General features: G+C 40.8%; 1 protein-coding gene across 2 annotated transcripts in view; it reads right to left on the reverse strand.

Annotated features, from left to right (window-relative positions):
* The window catches only part of skap1 (src kinase associated phosphoprotein 1), a 195,936-nt gene that overhangs the window by 137,307 nt on the left and 35,741 nt on the right, over nt 1–22,888 (reverse strand). For both annotated transcript variants that reach the window (XM_012971641.2, NM_001004990.1), the window contains 1 exon segment: nt 16,638–16,757. In XM_012971641.2, coding sequence (XP_012827095.2) covers nt 16,638–16,757 — 120 coding nt within the window.

Here is a 22,888-nt window from a genome sequence, read left to right on the forward strand (position 1 = left end):
GCTGGGGCCAGTAACCCACCAGCAAACTGCATTTCAAATGACAGAACATCATTTCTATGGCCCCCTGAGCGATAGAATTTACATTTCCGGTTTACTCTTTGATCTAAAGTCTGTTTACTGGCAAGATCAAAGCCGGCAAAGAGTTAATTTCCAAACCAAAGAGCTGCAGAACAAAAAAAGCTAAAATAGGGAATCTAGGTTCTTGACTGTAGAGGGATGGCTGGGAGTTATAGCACAGCAACATCCTATCGAGGACTGTAGGTTTAAGTGAAACTTTAAATGCCTTGTGGTTGTTAGGGTCAGTGACCCAAGTAACAGACCCTACAGGGCCGCCGCTCCCTATAAGCAGAGTACTCAGTCTGCATTGGGCACCAACTCCCAGGGGGGCACCATCCCAGCTGCTCAAAAAAAAATCATTTTTATATATTATAACATACCCCCCAACACTGTCCCGCCGGTTTTTATAGCGCATTCCGCTGTCCCGGATAGTTCAATCAATCTATGGGGGCTATTGGGGGCACTTACTATGAGGGCATTGTCTATGGGGGATATTGGGGGCACTGTGTGTGGGGCCCCTATAGTAGGTGTTTTTTTTTATTATTTTATTTTTACTTCCGTAATATTTGGGGGAGGGGGCACAAAAGTAAATTTCTGCTTAGGGCACCCATTTGGCCAGCAGCGGCCCTGAGACCCTAGCACACAGGCTGTGGTTTGAAGGCCAAAATGACATAATTTCTTGAAATGTAGGGGGACTGTTGGGAGTTATAGCACAGCAACATCATATCAAGGACTGGTTTAGGCACAGCATACTAAAAGTTAATTGTAAGATGGCTTTTCCCTACAAAAGGGGCTGGAGGGCCGCCGGTTGGACCTGCTTTGCCCACACACAAATATATCAAGCCAAGGCATTGGGGCGATGTGCAGTTTAAGCGTACACGAGACGGGTGTCGTTTTATCATAGAGTGTAACTGTTATGGACGCTCCGTGGATTTATCAGGAATATTAGCCGCCGCGAGATTAATATTGCGCCTGGTTATTACGCCGTTGTATCTGTGAATTACGGAGAGCCACATTACTGGTTTTATGGCAACTATTTACAGCATTAATTCTAACCGCTTATGTTTAATGAATTATGTTATTAGAGTGTGACGCCATCCCGGGCAGATTTACGTTATGCGCCGGTGATTTTTGCGACTCTGCTTGCCATTTTATACCAACAGATCAGAAGCTTTTATTTGTTTATTCTGTTTCATTTAAGACTATTTCTTGCTTTGCCATTTCTTGCTTGTTTTTTTTTTTTTTTAGTTTTTCCCATATATGTCTGTGTGTATGTGAATGTGTTTCAGCACAGAGGACAGGCCTGAAACAGACTAAAAAAGAGGGGGGTATATGATTGATAATGGGCATTATGAAGTCAATAATATCACTGACAACAGGAAGTGACCAGGGGCCCAGGGCAGCAAACAGACATAATCCATCTGCTAAATATAGCTTAGTGCTTGTGCCGTTAAACCAGAATATTAGGGTGATTAAAACTGCAGAGAGACATAAGGAGGAATAACTGCTGTTTAATCTGAACGTATTAAATAATTAACCTAAATTATTACAGGGGCACACGAATCCTGGAAGGCACTGCAGCCCTTTAACTCCTTAGCAGCTGCAATGGACAGGAAAGCCATGATAGGATAGAACATAAAAACGTTAATGGTACATTAAATAAAACTGAATAAAAAAAACAAAAGTAGGGCATATGATAATATCAGCATCGACGCATGGTTTTGTAGTGCGTTTGGAATAAGCAAAATAATACAGAATAATGAAATCAGATGAGCGCCGATGGGAACGGCAGCAAATTCTCGTCACGCCAAAAAATAAAAGTATTATAAGTGTCAGCGCTTATAAAAATGCAGGTAAATTTTTATTTGGCTCAATCATATAAAACGGCTCCGCAGCAGGAGGCTATTGTGGTAATGGCACTAGTGTGTCCCAATGAACAAGTAAAAATGTCGAGAATAAGTGGGATGTATGAATACTAAAGGGTAGGCCAATAAAAAAGAATGTACAGGGAGAGTGGGCCTGTTATCCTGAGCCCTGCGCTGAAGGCCAGCTGTGCTGTATACCACCTAGCAGTGACTGGGTTGGTACCCATAAATCACTAAGCGCTGTGCCCTATTATTCCAGGTATGTTTGGCCCACGGGTCCAGTGTGCTGTGAGAGAGCAGCAGCCATGTACATGGAGCCCCGAACCTAAAGTGGGTGGTAGGGAGGTAAGTACAGAGCAACAGTCATCGAGTCAGAGTCAAAATATTATCCTTAGTATTAAATATAAAGCAAAAATGAATATAATTGGGACAAATGACGGTGCCGGTTAGCTCTACTGCTTAACCTGGCTTGCGGTATTTTCGGATTTATGCAGGTATGAGTTCCATTATTCAGAAACTTGTTATCCAGAAAGCTCCCAGTTACGGGAAGCTTATCTCCCATAGACTTCATTTTAATGAAATAATTCAGATTTTTATAAATTATTTCCTTTTTCTCTGTAATAATAAAAAAGTACATTGTACTTGATCCCAGCTAAGATATAATTACCCCTTATTCGGGGCAGAATAATCCTATTGGGTTTATTTCATGTTTAAACGATTCCCTTTTCTCTGTAATAATAAAACAGTACCTGTACTTGATCCCAACTAAGATATAATTACCCCTTATTGGGGGCAGAACAGTCCTATTGGGTTTATTTAATGGTTAAATGATTCCCTTTTCTCTGTAATAATAAAACAGTACCTGTACTTGATCCCAACTAAGATATAATTACCCCTTATTGGGGGCAGAACAGCCCTATTGGGTTTATTTAATGGTTATATGATTCCCTTTTCTCTGTAATAATAAAACAGTACCTGTACTTGATCCCAACTAAGATATAATTACCCCTTATTGGGGGCAGAACAGCCCTATTGGGTTTCTTTCATGTTTAAATGATTCCCTTTTCTCTGTAATAATAAAACAGTACCTGTACTTGATCCCAACTTAGATATAATTACCCCTTTTTGAAGGCAAAACAATCCTATTGGATTTAATTCCTGTTTTAATGCTTTTTTGGTAGACTTAAGGAATGAAGATCCAGTTTACAGGAAGACCCCTTATCTGGAAAACCCCGGGGTCCAGGCATTCTGGATAACAGGTGCTATACCTGTAATTGAACATGAGGTGGGTGCTAATTTTGGTTCTTACTTGCACTCCCAGGGCAAAAGAGCTTCATGTTTGATGAGTCTTGGAAAGCTGGATGTGCCGCGTCAACCCCATAATAAAATTGTCCCTGAGTGCAAAAAAAGTGTATGTATAACTTATACAACGATACGCAGCGCTGTACAATCTTACAATAATACAAAATTACACACAGGGAAGTGTTATAATAAATAAGTATAAATACACAGGGAGTAAGTGCCATGTGGTATGAGACATGATAGAAAGGAGGTCCCTGCCCCCTAGAGCTTACAATCTAAGTGGTTGGGTAACATACAGGTCTAATCAGAAAAAACAGTCACTCTACCCCTTGTAGTAAGCAACTTCCATCTATTCACGTAACTAATTTCTCTGTTTTCGTAAATCACATTATTTTAATTGGTACAACCCGGCACCATCTTGATCCACCGTGCAACATTACCCTCGCATTTCTTAATTTCGCTTAATTCCTCTACCCTTTATATGGTGCCAATTCCCCACCCTGCAGAGCTAAATAAAATATTTGTAAGATAACAAAGAACTCAATCTGGCAAACAAAGCAAAACTGAACAGGTAATGTGGCACCTCCAGTAATGGGGCCCGCAGGTTACATTACATTTACATTAACATTTATTTATAAAGCGCCAACATATTCCGCAGCGCTGTACAATAAGTGGGTTACATACATTGGGCATACAGAGTAACATATAAAGCAATCAATAACCGATACAAGAGGTGAAGAGGGCCCTGCCCAAAAGAGCTTACAATCTACAAGGAAAAAGGGTTGAGACACAAGGTGTGGGAATGAGACACCTGATAGTCTTCTATGGTTGGGTTAATAGCGGTCTTATTGTTGGCGTTGTAGAAAGCATTGGTGCAATATTTATGAAAAAAAAAAAAAAAAAAAAAAATATATATATATATATAGTTACAGGTATTGGACCTGTTATCCAGAATGTTCAGGACCTAGGGCTTTCCAGATAAGGGATCTTTCCATAATTTGAATCTCCATGCCTTACATCTACTAAGAAATCATTTTAACATTAAACCCAATAGTGTTGTTTTGTCTCCAATAGGGATGAATTATTATCAACATTTTTATTATTACATTTTTTAAATTAGAATTATTTGCTTCTAATGGCATCTATGAGAGATGGACTTTCTGTAATTGGGAGCTTTCTTGATAATAGGTTTTCGGATAATGGATCTCACCCCCTGTACATAAATATATATATGTGAGAAGGATGTCAATAATGCCAATAATGCACATTATATATCAATATTGAAGGCTGATTTCCAGTGTGCAAGGGATGGAAGACTGATAGTAAACTTGACCTGCCAGTGGTACTACTCAGTGGCCATTTTTTATCGCCTTTCAGCAGCGTCCCTCCCCTCAGCATGCACACGGTCAGGTCATGCATGGGCTCGGGTGAAACTCCGTTCACATTTACATACAGGCGGAGTCTCACAAAGAAGGCCCATCTGTTCCCGTCACGCAGTACAAATCGAGTGTCACCCAACTTGCTGCCAGCAGCAGTCTCCTTCCCTTTACGAGGAATAACAGAGAGCTCTGGTTACAAGGGACACTCAACTGGGGAGAAAGAATCCCCCCTTTTCTTTTGCTCACTGTCAGCGCCTTCCCCTCACATTCCCAACAAGCCGAAATGGGCTTCCAAAAACAGCCGTCTGCGAGCCCCGGTGGGTGTGGAGAGGACGAGAGGCAATGGGGCTGCTAGGAACACACCATGAACTCTGAACTCTCTATGCCCTCCAACTTCATTAATAAACTTGCAATGTCATGCACCGAGCCCCCACTACATTTCTCCTGTGAAAAACACCATTTTGATGAGGTGAATGTAAGGGAAGCAATGTGTTATATGGAAAAGAGTGGGCCAGCTCACAGCGATACAGCAGCGAGGCAGTTATATTCGCACCAGGAACACTAATTAGCCTTTCGTTCTTCATCCCTTCATCTTGAAGCCGCTTCAGTTTCAACCTGACCCGGTGCAAACCATGGCCGCCATTATGGGACCATAGAAATAACCAAGGGGAAAAGCCTGAACTTTTAACAGCCTTTGTTTGTCTGAAAAACAAATACATTCTAAATAGCTGCAAACAAAAAAATTGGTACCATAAAAAGCCGTTAATAGGATATTGGCTTGCAATGAGTTTGTTGAAAAATATGCCGATATTATTATTCGCCATGTTATGAAGCACTTTACAGAGATTATACATTTGCGTCCCTGCCCGAGCTGAGCTTACAATCAAAGGTCCCTATCACACTCACATAGGGGAAATGAAACCACTGGCACCCCAGCTGTAGCACAACTACATGTATTGGTCCCCTTATATGGAAACCCATTATCCAGAAAGTTCCGAATTACGGAAAGGCCATCTCCCATAGACTCCATTTTAATCAAATAAATCACATTTTTAAAAATGATTTCCTTTTTCTCTATAATAATAAAACAGTACCTGTACTTGATCCCAACTAAAATATACTTACCCCTTATTGGGGCAGAACAGCCCTATTGGGTTTATTTAATGGTTAAATGATTCCCTTTTCTCTGTAATAATAAAACAGTACCTGTACTTGATCCCAACTAAGATATAATTACCCCTTATTGGGGCAGAACAGCCCTATTGGGTTTATTTCATGGTTAAATGATTCCCTTTTCTCTGTAATAATAAAACAGTACCTGTACTTGATCCCAACTAAGATATAATTACCCATTATTGGGGGCAGAACAGCCCTATTGGGTTTATTTCATGGTTAAATGATTCCCTTTTCTCTATAATAATAAAACAGTACCTGTACTTGATCCCAACTAAGATATAATTACCCCTTATTGGGGCAGAACAGCCCTATTGGGTTTATTTCATGGTTAAATGATTCCCTTTTCTCTGTAATAATAAAACAGTACTTTGTACTTGAACCCAAATAAGGTATAAATTATCCTTATTGTAGCCAAAACAAACCTATTGGGTATATTTAATGTTTAAATCATTTTTTTAGTAGACTTAAGGTAGGAGATCCGAATTACAGAAAGACCCCTTATCCGGGCAACCCCAGGTCCCGAGCATTCTGGATAACAGGTCCCATACCTGTACAACAACCAGTGACTGACAAACAAATGCAAACCGCTCTGCCAGCTAGAGGCACCAGTATGCAGTGACCAAGAACTAAAAGCAGATTTTTCTTTTAAGTCCCTGTCATTGTAGAGGATATTTAGTATTACTACAGATAATAACACTCTGTAGCCTGTATATTTCCTTGGGAAGACTTCATACAGTAACATGGTAGACTGTAGAGAGAAGTCCGTACTACGTTAGTGAGGTTTCTGTGGAAGTGTTATGAGATAAACATGGGATAGTTCTGGGTTTGCATGGTGTTATTACAGGTATTGGACCCATTATCCAGAAGGCTCGGGACCTGACCTTTTAATTATAAAAATATAATTATTAAACAAACCCACTAGGATTGTTTTGCCTCCAGTAAGGAATAATTATTTCTTAGTTAGAATCAAGTACAAGGTACTGTTATATTGTTACAGAGAAAAGGGAATCATTTTTAAAAATGGAGTCTATGGGAGATGGTCTTCCTGTAATTTGAGAATTAATGGGTTTCCGGATAACGGATCCCATACCTGTATTAGATCACTACCTGACTGTAATGAGGTGCCCACCACACTGAGATGCAGAACTGTATTGATAAGCCCATGAAACCATAATGATGAGCCCATGGGGATGAAAAAAAGCCCCCATGGGATTATAATGAGGTGCCGTGGGACTGGTATAAGGTGTCCATGGCACCTACAGAACTGAAATCTGTACCTACTGGATCACAGTGCAACACCCATTATATAACTACAGTATATGAGTTTATGTGTTTGTAGCATATAACTTACCATGATATTGCTCATCTTTCAGGCACAAGGGACAAATATGGCCCACACGTGGATACAAATATAAAAAATATACACAAATTCAGACAAATGTCCAACCTTTACCACACTTGGTTAAAGGACCAAAAATATGTGGTACCATTTATCTATTTATTTCCACCTATTAATCCAAAGTCAGTGGAACCACAAAACATCCAAGACCTTCTGGTGGGCAGGATATTTTCCTTATGAGCACCAACGGCAATGAACAGGACCTGAACCCTGAACTCACTTTCCCCTTTGAACTCATTGCCTTCAGCTTCCAACACTTCTTTGTTCCTAGACAATTTTCTTAAATACTTTCTCCTTAGTGAGATATATATATATATTCATGGAACTGCCCAATCACCTACTGCTTCCTTCCTTTAAAAGGTGCAAGCTGCATCAATGAAGATTTATTGCGCTCTGAACTCACCCTATTTTGTTATATTAGTCCAGAAAACTCCTGCCTTTCTGTTTTCCCTTTTACGATGTGTGGTTAATGGTTCTCTCTGCAGTATTTGGTGAAATTCTTGGGAAAACGGATATTACATTTTAAAAGAATGCTAAAACAGTTGATTATATTTAGAGCAATCTTTAGTGGTAGTGGAACCTGCAGCAAAACTCCTAGCACCCACCAACATCTAATGGCTCAGGGTGCTGATAGTGGTTCTCCATCAAAGGGTGCTGCTAGTGGTTCAACAAATGCTGAAAGGTCTTTGGCTGGTTTGAGGCCCAGATTGGCAATCTGTGGGTTCTGGCAAATGCTAGAGGGGCTGCTGTAAGATGCCATAGACAGTCACAATTTATTGGGCTGGTGGGGGACTGTTAGGGCCTCTGTGTACTTGGAATACCAGGGCCTGTTTGCATCCCAGTCTGGATCCAGCTAGGTTAGACCTGCAACCAAAAGCCCTTTAGCTGTAGCTGAACCACTAGCAGCACCCTCAGATAGCAGGTCTGACTCAACTCTTCTACCCTTCAAATGTTGGGGGGTGACAAGTGAAGGGCTTTAGATTGCCCAACGTTGATCTACAGTTTAACAGCTGCCATCTAGCCCTATTGTGCTGGCTATTCCCCAGTTTTCCTGATAATACCGGCTGCTCTGCCTACTGCTACTCACAATCATTTAGAGCAGATTAAAATCATGATTGGTCTGGCACATAATTTTATTTTTCATGTGACTTGGGTTACCACGGGCTTGAGGCAGATAACAGATAACGGTGAAGGTGCTATAAGACCACCAAGTCCAAGAGCACACATCATTGCCAGCTGTGGGTACCAGTCCATAACACCAACGTGCACCTTGTTCAATTGTCTCGGGTTTGGAAATTCAGAAATTCCGGCTACAGCCATAACAAATAACTTTTTTCTTTTTTTTTTTTTTAAAGAATTCCATTTTGCCAATACAGCAGAACATATTTAAAGGACCATTAACTTCCGTCACTGCCTCTGGGAAGTGCATTAAAACCATACTATGTGCTTGTCCGTGGTAATTAAAAAAATAGAGAGGGGGTGAAAAATAAAGGCTACAATTAATTCCCTTTCCTTTCCGAGATGCCTGAACCCAGGTCACCGTCGAAATTAGGAAGTTTTAGTAAACAAAAGATTGTGAGCTGAGATTACAAGCAGAGGGTTAACAAGGTGCCGCCCGAATCGTGTCAGGAGGTTAATATGTATTTACTGGCCTTCAGGATTGCGCCTTGAAATTGGTTCCTGGTTCATTAAATGATATCCATGCTATTTAATAGACTAAATGGTTTTATTATTCCACGCAGAGTCCTCGTGTCCCTGAATAATTCTCAGGGGCAGCTCTAGGGAGCCGTACAGCGCTAATGAATGAATAAAAAAAAAAACACGCTTTTTAATAGAAACATGCATTTTTTAACATTATGGCAACAAGGCGTTAAAAAAAAACAGTCATTTTGATGAAAAAAAAGGACGGAAGATTTTGTTTTAACTATTTAAGAGCATTACTGAATCTGTAAAAGAAAAACAGTAGGTTTCTGTTATTCTGGGCAAGGACAACCTTTAGCCCAACTGCTGAACCTAAAAACTTTAATGCTCGGCAGAGATTTGTCAGTACTCCGGCCGATACCATCGGTCTGTACGAGGGGCCCCCGGTACAGTGAAGGCTGAATGAAGTCTTCTTCCCAGCCATTCATTTTCCTAATGAACAAGGTCTGTTAGGCAGAGAGAAGACATTGTTTCTCCGAAGAATTAAGCGCATTGTTACAGATGCCGCTACATTTCAGAACAGTCAGGGAAACCGCCATAACTTTGATCCATGTATATATCAAAGGCAGAGCTGCTGGGTAATAGAGGTGTATAAGCCTGCGTGCATATTGTAGATTTATTCTGCGGCAGCAAGCGGGGTGCTGATCTGTTTTCAGGCCCAGTGACTGCGGCCTCAGACTGCCTATTATTTCTGATGGAAAAATAATAAGCCAATGGAGCACAGATATTTAAGCTTAGCCAAATACTTGATTCTTTTTTTTCAGAATGATTAACCAAGGGGTAGCTATACATTTATATAAACCTTTAGTGCAATGTAGTTGGGGATATCCTGAGGCAATGTGCAGTTGGTCTTCATTTTTTATTTGTTGGGTGTTATTTATTATTTAGCTTTTTGTTCAGTAGCTCTGCAGCATGGAAATTTAGCAGCTACCTGGTTGCTAGTGTCAAATGTAGCCTAACAACCAGGCAGTGGTTAAAAATGACAAAAATATGAATAGGAGATGGACTGAATAGAAAAGTAACAATAACAGCAATAAAATTGCAGCCTCACAGAGCAGTGACCCCCATCAGCCAGATAGAATTTTCAATTTGAAGCTGTTAAAAAATGAAGACTAATTGAAAAGTTGCTAAGAATAGGATACTGTATAACATCCTAAAAGTTAACTTAAAGATGGACTAAGGTAAGAGTGGTTATGCGTGGGTAACCCAGTATTAAGCAGAGTTAGATTTTTATAGCCAAATGGAAGTACAGATATGGAATCCATTATGCAGAAACCTGGGGATCCATTATCTGGAAACCGGTTATGCAGAAAGCTACAAATTACTAGAAGGTCAGGTAAAAGAGACTCTATTTTAAAGTGGTGGTTCACCTTTAAGTTAACTTTTAGTATGTTATAGAATGCCCTGTTCCTACCAACTTTGCAATTGGTCTCCATTTTTTATTTGGTATCTGTTGTACTTATTTGCTTTCCCCTCCTGTTTCTTTCCAGCTTTTAAAAGGTGGTCTCTGACCCTGGCGGCCAAAATACTATTGTCATTGTTACTTTTTATTACTTATATTTCTATTCAGACCTAATAAAACAGTACCTGTACTTGATCCCAACTAAGATATAATTACCCCTTATTGGGGGCAGAACAGCCCTATTGGGTTTATTTCATGGTTAAATGATTCCCTTTTCTCTGTAATAATAAAACAGTACCTGTACTTGATCCCAACTAAGATATAATTACCCCTTATTGGGGGCAGAACAGCCCTATTGGGTTTATTTAATGGTTAAATGATTCCCTTTTCTCTGTAATAATAAAACAGTACCTGTACTTGATCCCAACTAAGATATAATTAATCCTTATTGGGGGCAGAACAGCCCGATTGGGTTTATTTAATGGTTAAATGATTCCCTTTTCTCTGTAATAATAAAACAGTACCTGTACTTGATCCCAACTAAGATATAATTAATCCTTATAGGAGGCAAACCAATCCCATTGGGTTTAAATGATTTGTTAGTAGACTTTAGGTATGGAGATCCAAATTAACAGAAAGATGCTTTATTCGGAAACCCCAAGTCCCTGGGCATTCTGGATAACAGGTCCCATACCTGTACAATAAAAGCTGTGTATGATAAGGCAAGGTGCTACAATTTATGTCAGGGCTCTCCAACATATATAACTATCCACTGTAGTTCAACTACAACTCCTAAACCGGCTTGCAGTAGGCTGGATAAGGAATAGTAAGGGCAATGCTGAGGCTAGAAGCAAACATGGTTCAGATGTGCAGGACTGACCAGAATCAATTCACTTGCATTAAGCATGTTTCGATGGCTACCTGCGTCAGTGGCAGGGGCTGGTCACTGGAAACTGTTGGAGAACGCCACGCGCTGCCTTCTAACTGACGTCCATATTTACAGAGCAAATGTAATTAAACGGGGCAGGAAGTTGCTACATCTCACAACATAGTACAGATGCTGATACAATAATGCATAATAAGAATATTTATGGAACGGTTGTACATCGCATATACATATTTGCTCAAGATGTGATACAAAGGGCACACTGCATGTTATCACTAAGCACCTCTGGTATGGCTGCCTTCTGTAATAACTAACACACACATGCCATGATGTGGCCATAAGTATGGGCACTACGGGTGCTACTAAGCACGGCTTTAAACTCTATGGGGCTACAGAGAGGATCTAGGAATAGAAAAAACATTTCAACATGGTGGTCCTTCAGTGGTACCCCATTCAGGCGCAGTTTTCAGTGAACAGGAGCACAGGCCTGGGGTTTCATGTAAACAAATATAATCACTTGGGGGGAGTGTCTAACATCTCTCTCTCCTTCTAATAACCTCAAAGTATCCAAATTCTGCAATAAACAGGTAACATTTCCTAGTCCCCAGTTTGATAGCAACGACTCAAGGGTTACCAGACCTGGTGCCTCATATTGCATTACTCCCTGTATATATCCTGCAACCCAATGCTTGTTGACTGCATCTCTACAGAATCTATGTGCCCAGTGACTTATCTACATACCATAACGCTCTCCCCATGTTTCCATGCTAATCCTGCATAAATATTTATGAATGCCATCCTTGCTTACCCGTGACACCGGCGAAGCTGCTCCATCATAATAATGCTTCATTATTTTCCCAATAACATCTCTTTGTAGACGTTGACACTGCACCTATAACTTACTGCTGTGCCGCTCTAAATGGAGACCCTAGGAGCAGAACTAAACCGTCGCAGAAAGGCTAAATCATAATTCCCCAATTCACTGGGTACATATTATTGCCACCCACTGCAAGCCTGTAATAACCGTACTCTGTAATCCCTGCATCTCTAAAACAGCGCTCATATACTGAAATATATACCCATAAATCATTACTTCCACGCTGTGGTTTTGCAGGGTAATTCACTCCTTTGATGAGAAGGGTTTATATTCTCTTAAATATATGATTGGCAGCTGCCACATTGCTTGCCCCAAGTAAGGTACAGAGAGCAACAGAAATGCCCTATCTGTTTCAGAATAGTGGCCCAGGTATAGCTGGTTGGGCCTATGCAGGGATGAATTCCTAAATGCAGAATCAAGTAGTATAAAAAATATATATTTATATATAAATACATACTTACATACATACACTTAGGGAAATATTTATCATGCTGTGTAAAAAGTGGAGTAAAACATTACTGATGATGTTGCTCATAGCAGCCAGATGCTTTGCTTTGGTTTTCTAACTGTTGAAATCTAGTTGCTGATTGGTTGCCCTGGGCAACATCACTGGTAATGCTTTACTCCACTTTTTACACAGCATGATAAATATACCCCTTAGGGTGACAAACATCACCGGTGATGTTCCCATAGCAACCAATCAGATCTTTGCTATTGTTTTCTAACTTGTAGGTGACTATTCAAATCTAATTGCTGATTGGTTGTATAGGCAACATCACCGGTGATGTTTGTCTCCAATGTTAATAAATACACCCCATACAGGGAAAGAAATATATTTTTATACTTCCTCAGCATTATTAGAAAATCAAAACATTTTAGGCCACCTTCCTAACCTTATTTTCATTGTTCTGGTTAGAACCAGACACACCCTAAACCCCACCCACTTAGCCCTGATTACTATACAATATACAACATTTGTTATATATAGTGCTTACACGTTGCACAGTGCTTTACAGATATTATACATCTTTCACACCAGTCCCTGTCCTTGTGGAGCCTACAATCTAGGATACAGCTGTTTTATTGTATGTATGTATGTATGTATAACTTTGTTTATAAGTACAATCTTATAATATAACAAAGTACCCACAGGAAAGACAAAGAATTATAATACAATACATAATTATAAAGATACAGAGATTATTAGTACTGAATCAAAGGTGGAAGTTTATGGTTTCCAATAAAAAAAAAAAGGTAACCTGGGTTTTTGAGTAATTTTTGAAGTATTTTTAAGCAATTTTTTCCCACCAGCTTTTAGTGAAACTACATTGTCTTGTTCACAGGATGCTGGGAGTTGCAGTTTAAAAGCTGGAGGGATGCAGGCTGGATCATTACGTAACTACTGGGCATACTTATCAAAGTGTGGAACTAGACCTCTCCGCTAGAGTAGAATTTCGCCACTCATTTTTATTTGTTTAATATAGGCCTATATATCAGTGGGTGAAATTAACAGCTCACATTTTTATACAAATCCCATAGAAATCAATAGAAAGTGGTGGGATTTTATCTTTGATAAATGTACTCCTATGTTCCTTGGTGTGTTTAATACATTTGATTGCAATCTAGTGACACACTCACATTTAGGGGCCTATTCACTGCAGTTGGAAAATATCACAGATGCAGCACAAGTTAAGGAAAACTATACCCCCAGAATGAATACTTAACCAACAAATAGTTTATATCATATCAAGTGGCCTATTAAAGAGTCTTACCAAACTGGAATATATATATATAATATATGTATCAGTAAATATTGCCCTTTTACATCCTTTCCCTTGAGCCGCCATTTAGTGATGGGCTGTGTGCTCCTCAGAGATCAGCTGACAGGAAGTGATGCAGCTCTAACGGTAACAGGAAGTAGCGTGGGAGTGAAAGGCAGAACTTTGTCCATTCATTGGCTGATGTGACCTGTATGTGTGCCCTTGGATTGTTTGTGTGCTCCGTGATTCATATGATCCAAGGAGGCGGGCCTTTTTTAAAATGGCAATTTTCTATTTAGGATTACCCAATGGCACATACTACTAAAAAAGTATATTTTTATGAAAATAGTTTATTAGATGAAGTAGGATTTTACACATGAGCTTGTTTATGCAATATATTTTTATAGAGACCTACATTGTCTGGGGGTATAGTTTTCCTTTAAAACACCGTAGCCCATAGAACAGCATAGCCTTTGCACAGCTTTCCCCTCGCACACCATGGCCTACTCAACTATTTCCACAAGGGGGTGCTGTCTGTCTCCATTTATCTGCTAAATAAAACTTCCAGGAATGAGTTTATCAGCTCCCAATTAAAATAAAAACACACACTAAAAAAAAAAACCCCACACACAATAACTTGTTATTAATGCATCTGAAAACAAGACGAAGACCGCCACGTCACAGCTTGCCACCCCAGGCACGGAGCATTTCACTTGACGTTTACGAGCTCAGTTTTCAGTCATTTTTTGATACTAAACTATTTCGATTATGTGTTTAATGCTCCTAATTAAATCACCACTTTCCCCAAACAACGCAGGCTGCTCGCAGATAGCGGCACAGACCAGAATTGCTGAATAAAAGAAAGAAAACGTGCAAGTCATTTTCATTGGTCGTGCTAGGAGATTGTGCTGGTTTAACCCCTAATGTGCTGGGATTTAGTGAAGCACTGTGCGTGGGCTGCCTGAAGGAGGCGCTGCAAGCTGTTAATACTGGTGGTACACGCTGAATTTTCTAGGGTTTTTCCAGTAAGGCAGTGGAATTTCATTGGCGCAAAAAAATCCCCACATCTGACTTGATAGCTCACATGGAATATCATAAATCTTCCCAAAACACTATATAATGTCACTAGAGCAATCTGCTGAAAATCACTAAATTTTACTCTTTAAAGAAGCTTCTGAGACTTCGGCACGTAGGGGGGCGGCTAATCAGAGCCCCATAAACGGAACTCTCTTACAGCCTCCCACTGAGGGTCTATATACTCATACTGCAATGATTTATGCTATTCAACCTAAAGTCACAATGCTCATGGGAAGGAAAATGACAAGAGGCTCAATGGAACAAGCAGCAGTGTGGCTAGAAGCCACTGGGCACTAAGGGTGCAGAATCAGCCTCTCTTAACCAACTAGATTGTGTGTCGGAAAATAAATTAATTTTGTCCCAATCAAAACAGGATTGGCCTTGTTCAAATTATCAGTCAGTCGGACCATATATATCAGTCAGTCGGACCATATATATCAGAGAGCAACGGCACTGGTCCCCTGTATTATATGATTGGGGGTTTAAAGAAGAAGGAAAGATTAAACCAATGGGGGGTACCAAATGTTATGCTACTGCAACATGGGGTGTTTTCTCTGCCTATGTATAAGCGCAGACAGGGTCGGACTGGGCAGGCGTGACATCGGGAAATAACCCAGTGGGCACCGCCGACCCAGACCCACTCCCCTCTAGAAACTTAGGTCTTCCACCCCAACACCTGTGCGTTTGCGGGAGGTGTTTGTAGCTGGCGGTGTTTGGAGGAAATCGTAACTGCGGTGCGGGCCCTGAGTTGGCAACCCCTAAGAGCTCCAGACACCCCAGTCCAAAACTAAGCGCAGTGTCTCCGATCTGCTTTATGGTGTGTCTGCACCGAGCAACACTGCGTCGGCCTGGGTGCAGACACTTTTGGCACTAAAATGCAAACTAACATGTTTCGGCACCAAAATCAGGCTGATACATTGTCTGTGGGTGCAGACACACCATAAAGCAGATCAAATAGGAGAGGTGTTTAAACGCAGGCCAAGAGAACATTGTGTGGCAGTAGCCTTAGCCACCCCTCAGTCATTATAGTCACTTACCTGATACCCCAGGCCGGGGTTTAATTCCTTTAATTCCTTCTTGGATATGAGTGCAAAAAAATTCTTTCATTTGCACATTTTGAACTTGTGTGCGCATTTTTGAAAATAGTGTTGATTGATACCAAATGCTCTGTGCGTACCACAATTTGTTATGTGTGCTAGTCCTATAATTTGTTTTTGGGGAACATTGCAAGTAAGTGATTATAATCCCTGGGGGGTTCCTAACATTTGGTAACCCCCCCCCAGTGAAGTTGTCGTCAAACAATAAATATGGCCTGACTGTCATTTACTATAATAGTGATGACCAAACTTTTTTGCCAGGTATGGGTTTACAGTGAAATTTCGCACTTCACCATTTGCTAAATTTTTCGGGAAACTGCTGTAGAAATTTGAGAGACAGGACAGATTCACCCATCACAAACTATAAGAATGACAAACAGAAAAAACTTGTGCAATACACCCCTTTCCACAAGCCGGGAGGAGGGACTGGTTGTGCCGGGCCCCCTTAGAGGATTTTTCTGCAGGAGGGCCCAGATTGACCAAGTTATGCCACTAGAACTAAACACTAAATCCCTTGAAAAGTCTTCCCTAATATCAACACATAAGCTATTTGGATATATTGCTTCCAAAATGCAACCCCTAACGCCTCCCCCTGCGCTTGGATAGCTGTTCTGTATCCCTGATAGGAGAAGATGAATTAGCCAGGCAACAGGACTCACCATTTTCCACATAATCAGAAGCAACAGAGACCTCATCAGAGGCTTGAGATGGAGCATAACTTGCGTTGTGAATGTCATCGTAATCCTCCTGTCCCGTATGGGTAAAGGCAGCCTCACCTCCTGAGGAGAGAGAGAGAAAGTAAATTTACTAATAATCCTCGTTATGGCATATTTCATTGTTGCACAATGGGTAGGAGAGTGCTAAAGCCCTTGTAATGAATAAACCTGAATCTAGGGCAAGATTCTTTATGATACCATTAAAGCCTAATAAAGATCAATGTTTGTGGGTTAATACGGTGTTAATATTTTACAGTGTTTAATTTCCCTTCCATTTTTATTCAGAAAGAATTCGGTGCTTAGTTTATTAGGCATTTCAGGAGAAGCACTTCTAACATGTTATATAGTCGTACATTCACAATAGCCCCGTGCCAATAAATCACGCGCACCGTTCTGTAGTGACGGAGGGAATAGAATGGTTTGAACCAAGTTTATTAGCGATAGTTTCCCTTAGTTTATGGAAAGCATTTTTACATTTCACAGTTTTCTGAGTACATTGACTCTACAGATGCAAAGAGGAAAATAATGCCTGTCACTGCAAGCCCTAAGGTCTAAGGCCTTCATCGGAGACACTGGGGATCAATATTGTATGAAACCTCAGTATCACATCTTATGCAGCACAGCATTGCCCCCCCTTGCATTGATTTAAATGTATGGGCCTGTAGGGGCTGGTAGCGTAACATGCTGGCACCATATAAATAAATTATGATGATAGGCTATGTTCATATATGAGTAATGGAGAAGCCATGAGTGCCTGCTATACCTACACTGTGGCCACATTCACTCTATTGCCCCACTTGTGTTTTACAAATATCATTGTTCTCCTTGGAGATCACACTTTTACCTGAAACCTAAAATTGCTGTTGATAACCACTTTGATAATCTCAGCCTCAAACATTCCACCAATATCCCCAACAGCTCTGGACTGGATTCAAAATAAGCATTTCAGTTACATAGTAGCCCAAACAGTCCCCCACTAGCCCAATAAATAGTGACTGTCTATGGCACCTTACAGCAGCCCCTTTGGCATTTGCCAGAACCCACAGATTGCCAGTCCAGGCCTGATCCCCACCAGGGAACCCCAGTGCCCTTTTCTCTCTCACTGTAGCGATGCCATAACTATGGAAGAACCAGACCTGCAACTGCCCAGGACCAGTAGGTCTTCATCCCAGTGGGGCACTGACCAATTAGCAGCCTCAGTTTATTTTTTATGAAAAATGGTGTAAAGGCCCTTAAACGATTTTAGCTTTGCAGCCTAGTAATTAGCTGCTTCAACTGGTTTTCTAGTTAGACATTCTGGAATATGTACAGTAGGAGAGCAAATAACCAACACCTCATAACTCCTCCTATATGGACTTCAAGCTGAGGCTTCCAGTTATTTGCATGGTCCATTGGAGGGAAGCCATTAGGGTTGCCACCATTAGACTGGCCCAGCCGGTAAATCACTAGCTAGGGCTGGGGCCAGAATTACAAATTTACCAGCAATGTAAATCCATCCCTTCCCTGACCCTCTCCGCTGCTGGATTTCCCCTTCTAAGCATAATCCCGCCTATGCCCTGCCCATTTCCCATGCCCACTCCGCCAATTACCCCACCCACTCTGCCCATTTCCCTGCCCTGTGTGACTTTCCCTCCTATTCCCCCAACCAAAGGGCAGTATTCAATGACAAAAGAGGTGGCAACCGTGGCAGCCACACAATTTAGGAATCTATGAGTTTAGTGCCTTTTTCTCAGAGGACCCTCAATTACTAGGGATGCACATAAATCCAATATCATATTAAAATATTTTTTCTACAATTCTCGGATCGTAACACGAGCATTTGATCAAGTTCTCACGATTTAAGAAACCTCCCTTGACAGGACTGGCAATTGGTGTCTTTGCAATTAGAGAGAGAACGATTTTTAGCCGGCCAATAAAATGGATGCTGTGTAACCCACCAGAGGCTTGATCAGTCCCAGCCCTGGTCACAGAGTTACTTGACATCGAGAATAATCCTTTCATTAATTAGCTGCACTGCTACTTAAGTCCAGAGAGATCTATATTTTACAGGAAAAACAATATAATTAGTGAAGCACTTTTAACCAGTATTCTATTCCATTCTACTCGTTTCTGAGCATAAAGTCTATTGATCTATAACAAAAAAAAAAGTTGCACTGTAAAACAAGAACTGTCTGTATTTTCAGTGCAAAGGCATCACATTGAGGCAATATGAAATCAAGGGTAAAACATTTCCTTTTTATAATTAAAGGTTATTAATGAGGATTTGGTTGCTCTTTGGTTGCAAGGTTCACCCCAATGGGGTTACTTTACCTTATAATATTCACCTCCTCTATAAGCGCCAAATATAAAGAGCCTCCAAAAAATATCTCATTATAATCTTTATGTATTGAAACCAATCAGTAATTAGGTTTGAACATTCTAGGTAGGGATGCACTGAATCCAGTTTCCCGGGTTCGGCCAAACCCCCAAATCCACCGGAAGTGATTCAGCTAAAAAGTAACACTACTTTGTTAAACACAGTCCTTCTATATTTAGAGCAGTACAATTCACTGGCACAGTCTTAATTATTATATGATATATCTCCTTTAAATGGATTCTGCCATGATTTTTTTCAGAAGGAGCCAGCGCTACACATTAGAATTGCTTTCAGCTAACCTATTGTTTCTCCTACTCCCATGTAACTGGAGGAGTCCCAGGTGGAACTTGGATTTCTTACTATTCTGATACCTACTGGGAGCTGCTATCTTGCTCTCTTCCCATTGTTCTGCTGATCGGCTGCTGGGGGTGAGGGGGGAGATATCACTCCAACTTGCAGCGCAGCAGTAAAGTGTGACTGAAGTTTATCAGAGCACAGGTCACATGGCTGTGGCACCCTGGGAAATGAAGAATATGGCTAGCCCCATGTGAAATTTCAAAATTAAATATAAAAAAATCTGTTTGTGTTTTTAAAAAACAGGTTACAATGCAGGATTCTGCTAGAGAAGCTCTATTAACTGATGGGTTTTGAAAAAAACATGTTTTCCCATGACATTATTTCTTTAAAGATTTGACTTTGGTTTGGCTGAACACTTTGGATTTGGGCAAATCTGAATCCTACAAAAAAGTGCTAAAATTCAGTGGCCATTCAGTGGCACATCCCGAATGTTTATTTCCTTTTGTTAATGGTTCTTTCATCAGGGGTGGCTTGGGTGTCTGAGGCCCACTGAGGCTGCTACCCCAGGAGCTCACACACCCCCTCTGGGCCCCATGCCTCCTGCCCACTCTCCCACCACCAGCCCCACTCCCCACGCAGCAGGGGAATGCTGGGGGACGTCAGGTTGGGATCGGGTCTGGGTTGGCCTTTTTCCCAGTGTGAGCGGAATCTGATGGAATTAATAACAAGATTGTGGATATATGGACACAGTCATAACAATCACTCTCCTATAGTTCCAGGGATATCAAAGACAGTAAATAAGCCTTCACCCTCTACTTTCAATGGCTGGGCCCCTTAGAGAGCAGTCCCATCATTCTGGAGCCACTATACCATCTACCTAATGACCTTGTCAAGTTCTATGCCCATCTGTATCCACACTACTCTCATTCCAACGACATTCCATTGCCCACTGCTCATCTTAACATGAGCCGCCTGCGCACATAGTGCTAGATTATGAAAACAGTCTCCCAGGAACCAGAAGGGGGCCCTCTGTGGGAGGCAAAGCCTCAGTCCAAACAAGGGCCAGTCCTAACTGTCTGACCAAAAAGAGCCATAAATAAACCCCTGCATCAACAAGAGGGTCAAATTACCCGTCAAATCATGAAGAGTGAAACATGAAATGTATATAGGTGAATTGTCACAACCCCTACACAGGAGAATGACAACAGTAAATAGATGATGTAAGTTGACATGCTTAGATTTTGTGGTACAAGACATATGAGCTACAGAAGCGTCATTGCGCAGTGTAAGCATACATGTTCTCATTCATAGCACAGAGGCACTCTTATCTCAGGCTCTAGACAAAAAAAAACTAGAGATTTGGAAGGAGACAGCTGTTGTGTTGGTAGAGTGTACAGATCATGAATAGATGCATAGGACATAAATCTACATCCAGGGCGCCAACTGTTCTTCCTGCTCTGAACAGAAGAGGCCATGTTCTTGTTGTGCCTTTTCATGCCAGACCCATAAAGCACCACGCTATCAACTTGGGCCAGATCCAGCGGGAATAGTTCTCCCATCATCCTCTAATACAAGCTGAGCTTTATTCTCTTTATTGTCTCTTCTCAATGCTGGGGTGTGCAGTTATACTACAGTATCCATAGCTTTAGGACTGCCAGTCTGGGAAGACCACTCTTTTGTGGGTTTTTTTAGGATGCAGCAGTTTGGAAAAGAATACATTTATTAGTTTCCTTATCAGATTTCTAAAAAAAAACATCAAATTAATAAAAATATATATTACCCAAATTGCCCCCCCAAGCACATTTCATTGTTAACTCTTTTTCTGATCCCAGGGAGTATTCTATTAACCTATCAGTGACTATGTGACTCTTATACTGTCATTTTTTTATAATAAAATATGACTTTAAAGGAAACATTCAGCGTGTACAGACTGCAGGTCTTGAAACTGAAGGATAGTGTAATTCCCATAATAAACACATCCCTACTCACACTTGCCTGCAGTTCTCCGAGTCTCCAGTAGGGGGAGATGCAGCACACAGTTTACTGTTCACACTGCCCTGGAACGCTTGTTAAAGCCATGTGATTATACAGTCAGTAACATTTTACAGCCATATTTCTGCAGATTCTGCCATTATGCTGTTTGAATGTTTTCCCCTCTGTTTATGAAAAGTCAGAATACAGAATTTCTTGCTTTTTGTGTGCTATTTAGTGAACCATTTTTTATTTCATTTTCCTATTTTTTTCACCAAAACAAAGTTTGGCAAAATCAACTTACAGGTTAGTACCAAGTGTGCAATATAATTATATACATTATAATGTTTTATGGGGAAAGCCCATGGGAAAATGATTTTCAGAGACTGTAAAACATATGCCAATACTAGTAAAAAGGGAAAACTATTTTATCCCTCTCTGGAAATTAATAGTGAAGCAAATGCTTTTACCCCAGGACAAAAGTTTACTTTCTGACATTAGTAAATTTTCCCCTAGATGTGACAGCTATGTATCTGCAGCCCTATAATTGGCTATACATCTTAAGATTCGCTCATTTGGTGAGGTTGCCAAATGAGTGTATATTTGCCCAATATGCCCATTTATGTGTTGGCCCATACTGAGCTGATTCAACTGATTAGCCTGGACCTCAGGCAAATGGTTTTTTTTTCAAAGTTATTAACCCCTTCTGAGACTTGGGACTCAAGGCAAAAAGATTCTCCCTTAGAACTGAAGCTGGCACTGAGAATAGAGACTTGGGTGAAAAGCAGCAAGGAAGAAATGATAAATAAAAAGGCGTTTGTTATAAAGAGGTGAAAGCACTAGCGTGGGAGTGAGGAAGGTAGGACATAAACTAGTCAGATAAATATAGATCTTTGCCAGCTGTAGACACACAAATAGGTCATATTATATAGTAGAGTACAATAGTGGCCTTGCAAATTGGACTGTGGTCATCACCAGATACCAAGGAACCTCTCCTTTTGGGTTCTATAAGTGTCTAATAAGCTGCAAACTTGGTCAGAACAATATCAACCTGTGAATGGCTAGTTAAATAATAACCAACTATTTCCCCACTGGCCTTTGTTGACAAATTTATGTGCAACTGTACCCCAGTACAGTATTACAGGGGACTACACTAATGAGCCAGGCTCACATCCATCGGTCTAGTTCAAGCCCGGACTGGCAATCAGTGAATTCTGGCAAATGCCAGAGGGGCTGCTGTAACAGTGATCCCCAACCATTGGCTCACAAGCAACATGTTGCTCACCAACCCATTGGATGTTGCTCCAAGTGGCCTCAAAGGAGGTGCTTTTTTTGAGTTCTTGTCTTGCAGTCAAGCTTCAGTAACTACCAATCACAGCCCATATTTGGCACCTCAGGAACCTTTTACATGCTTGTGTTCTCTCCAACTTTTTTTTACATTTAAATGTTGCTCACAGACAAAAAAGTTTGGGGAACCCTGCTATAGACAGTCACTATTTATTGGACTGGTGGGGGGCTGTTTGGCCCCGTGTTCTAGAAATGCCAGGATTTCCAGCAGTCGAGTGCTGGA

The sequence above is a fragment of the Xenopus tropicalis genome, chromosome 10 (genome assembly GCF_000004195.4).
Source record: "Xenopus tropicalis strain Nigerian chromosome 10, UCB_Xtro_10.0, whole genome shotgun sequence".
Classification (NCBI taxonomy): domain Eukaryota; kingdom Metazoa; phylum Chordata; class Amphibia; order Anura; family Pipidae; genus Xenopus; species Xenopus tropicalis.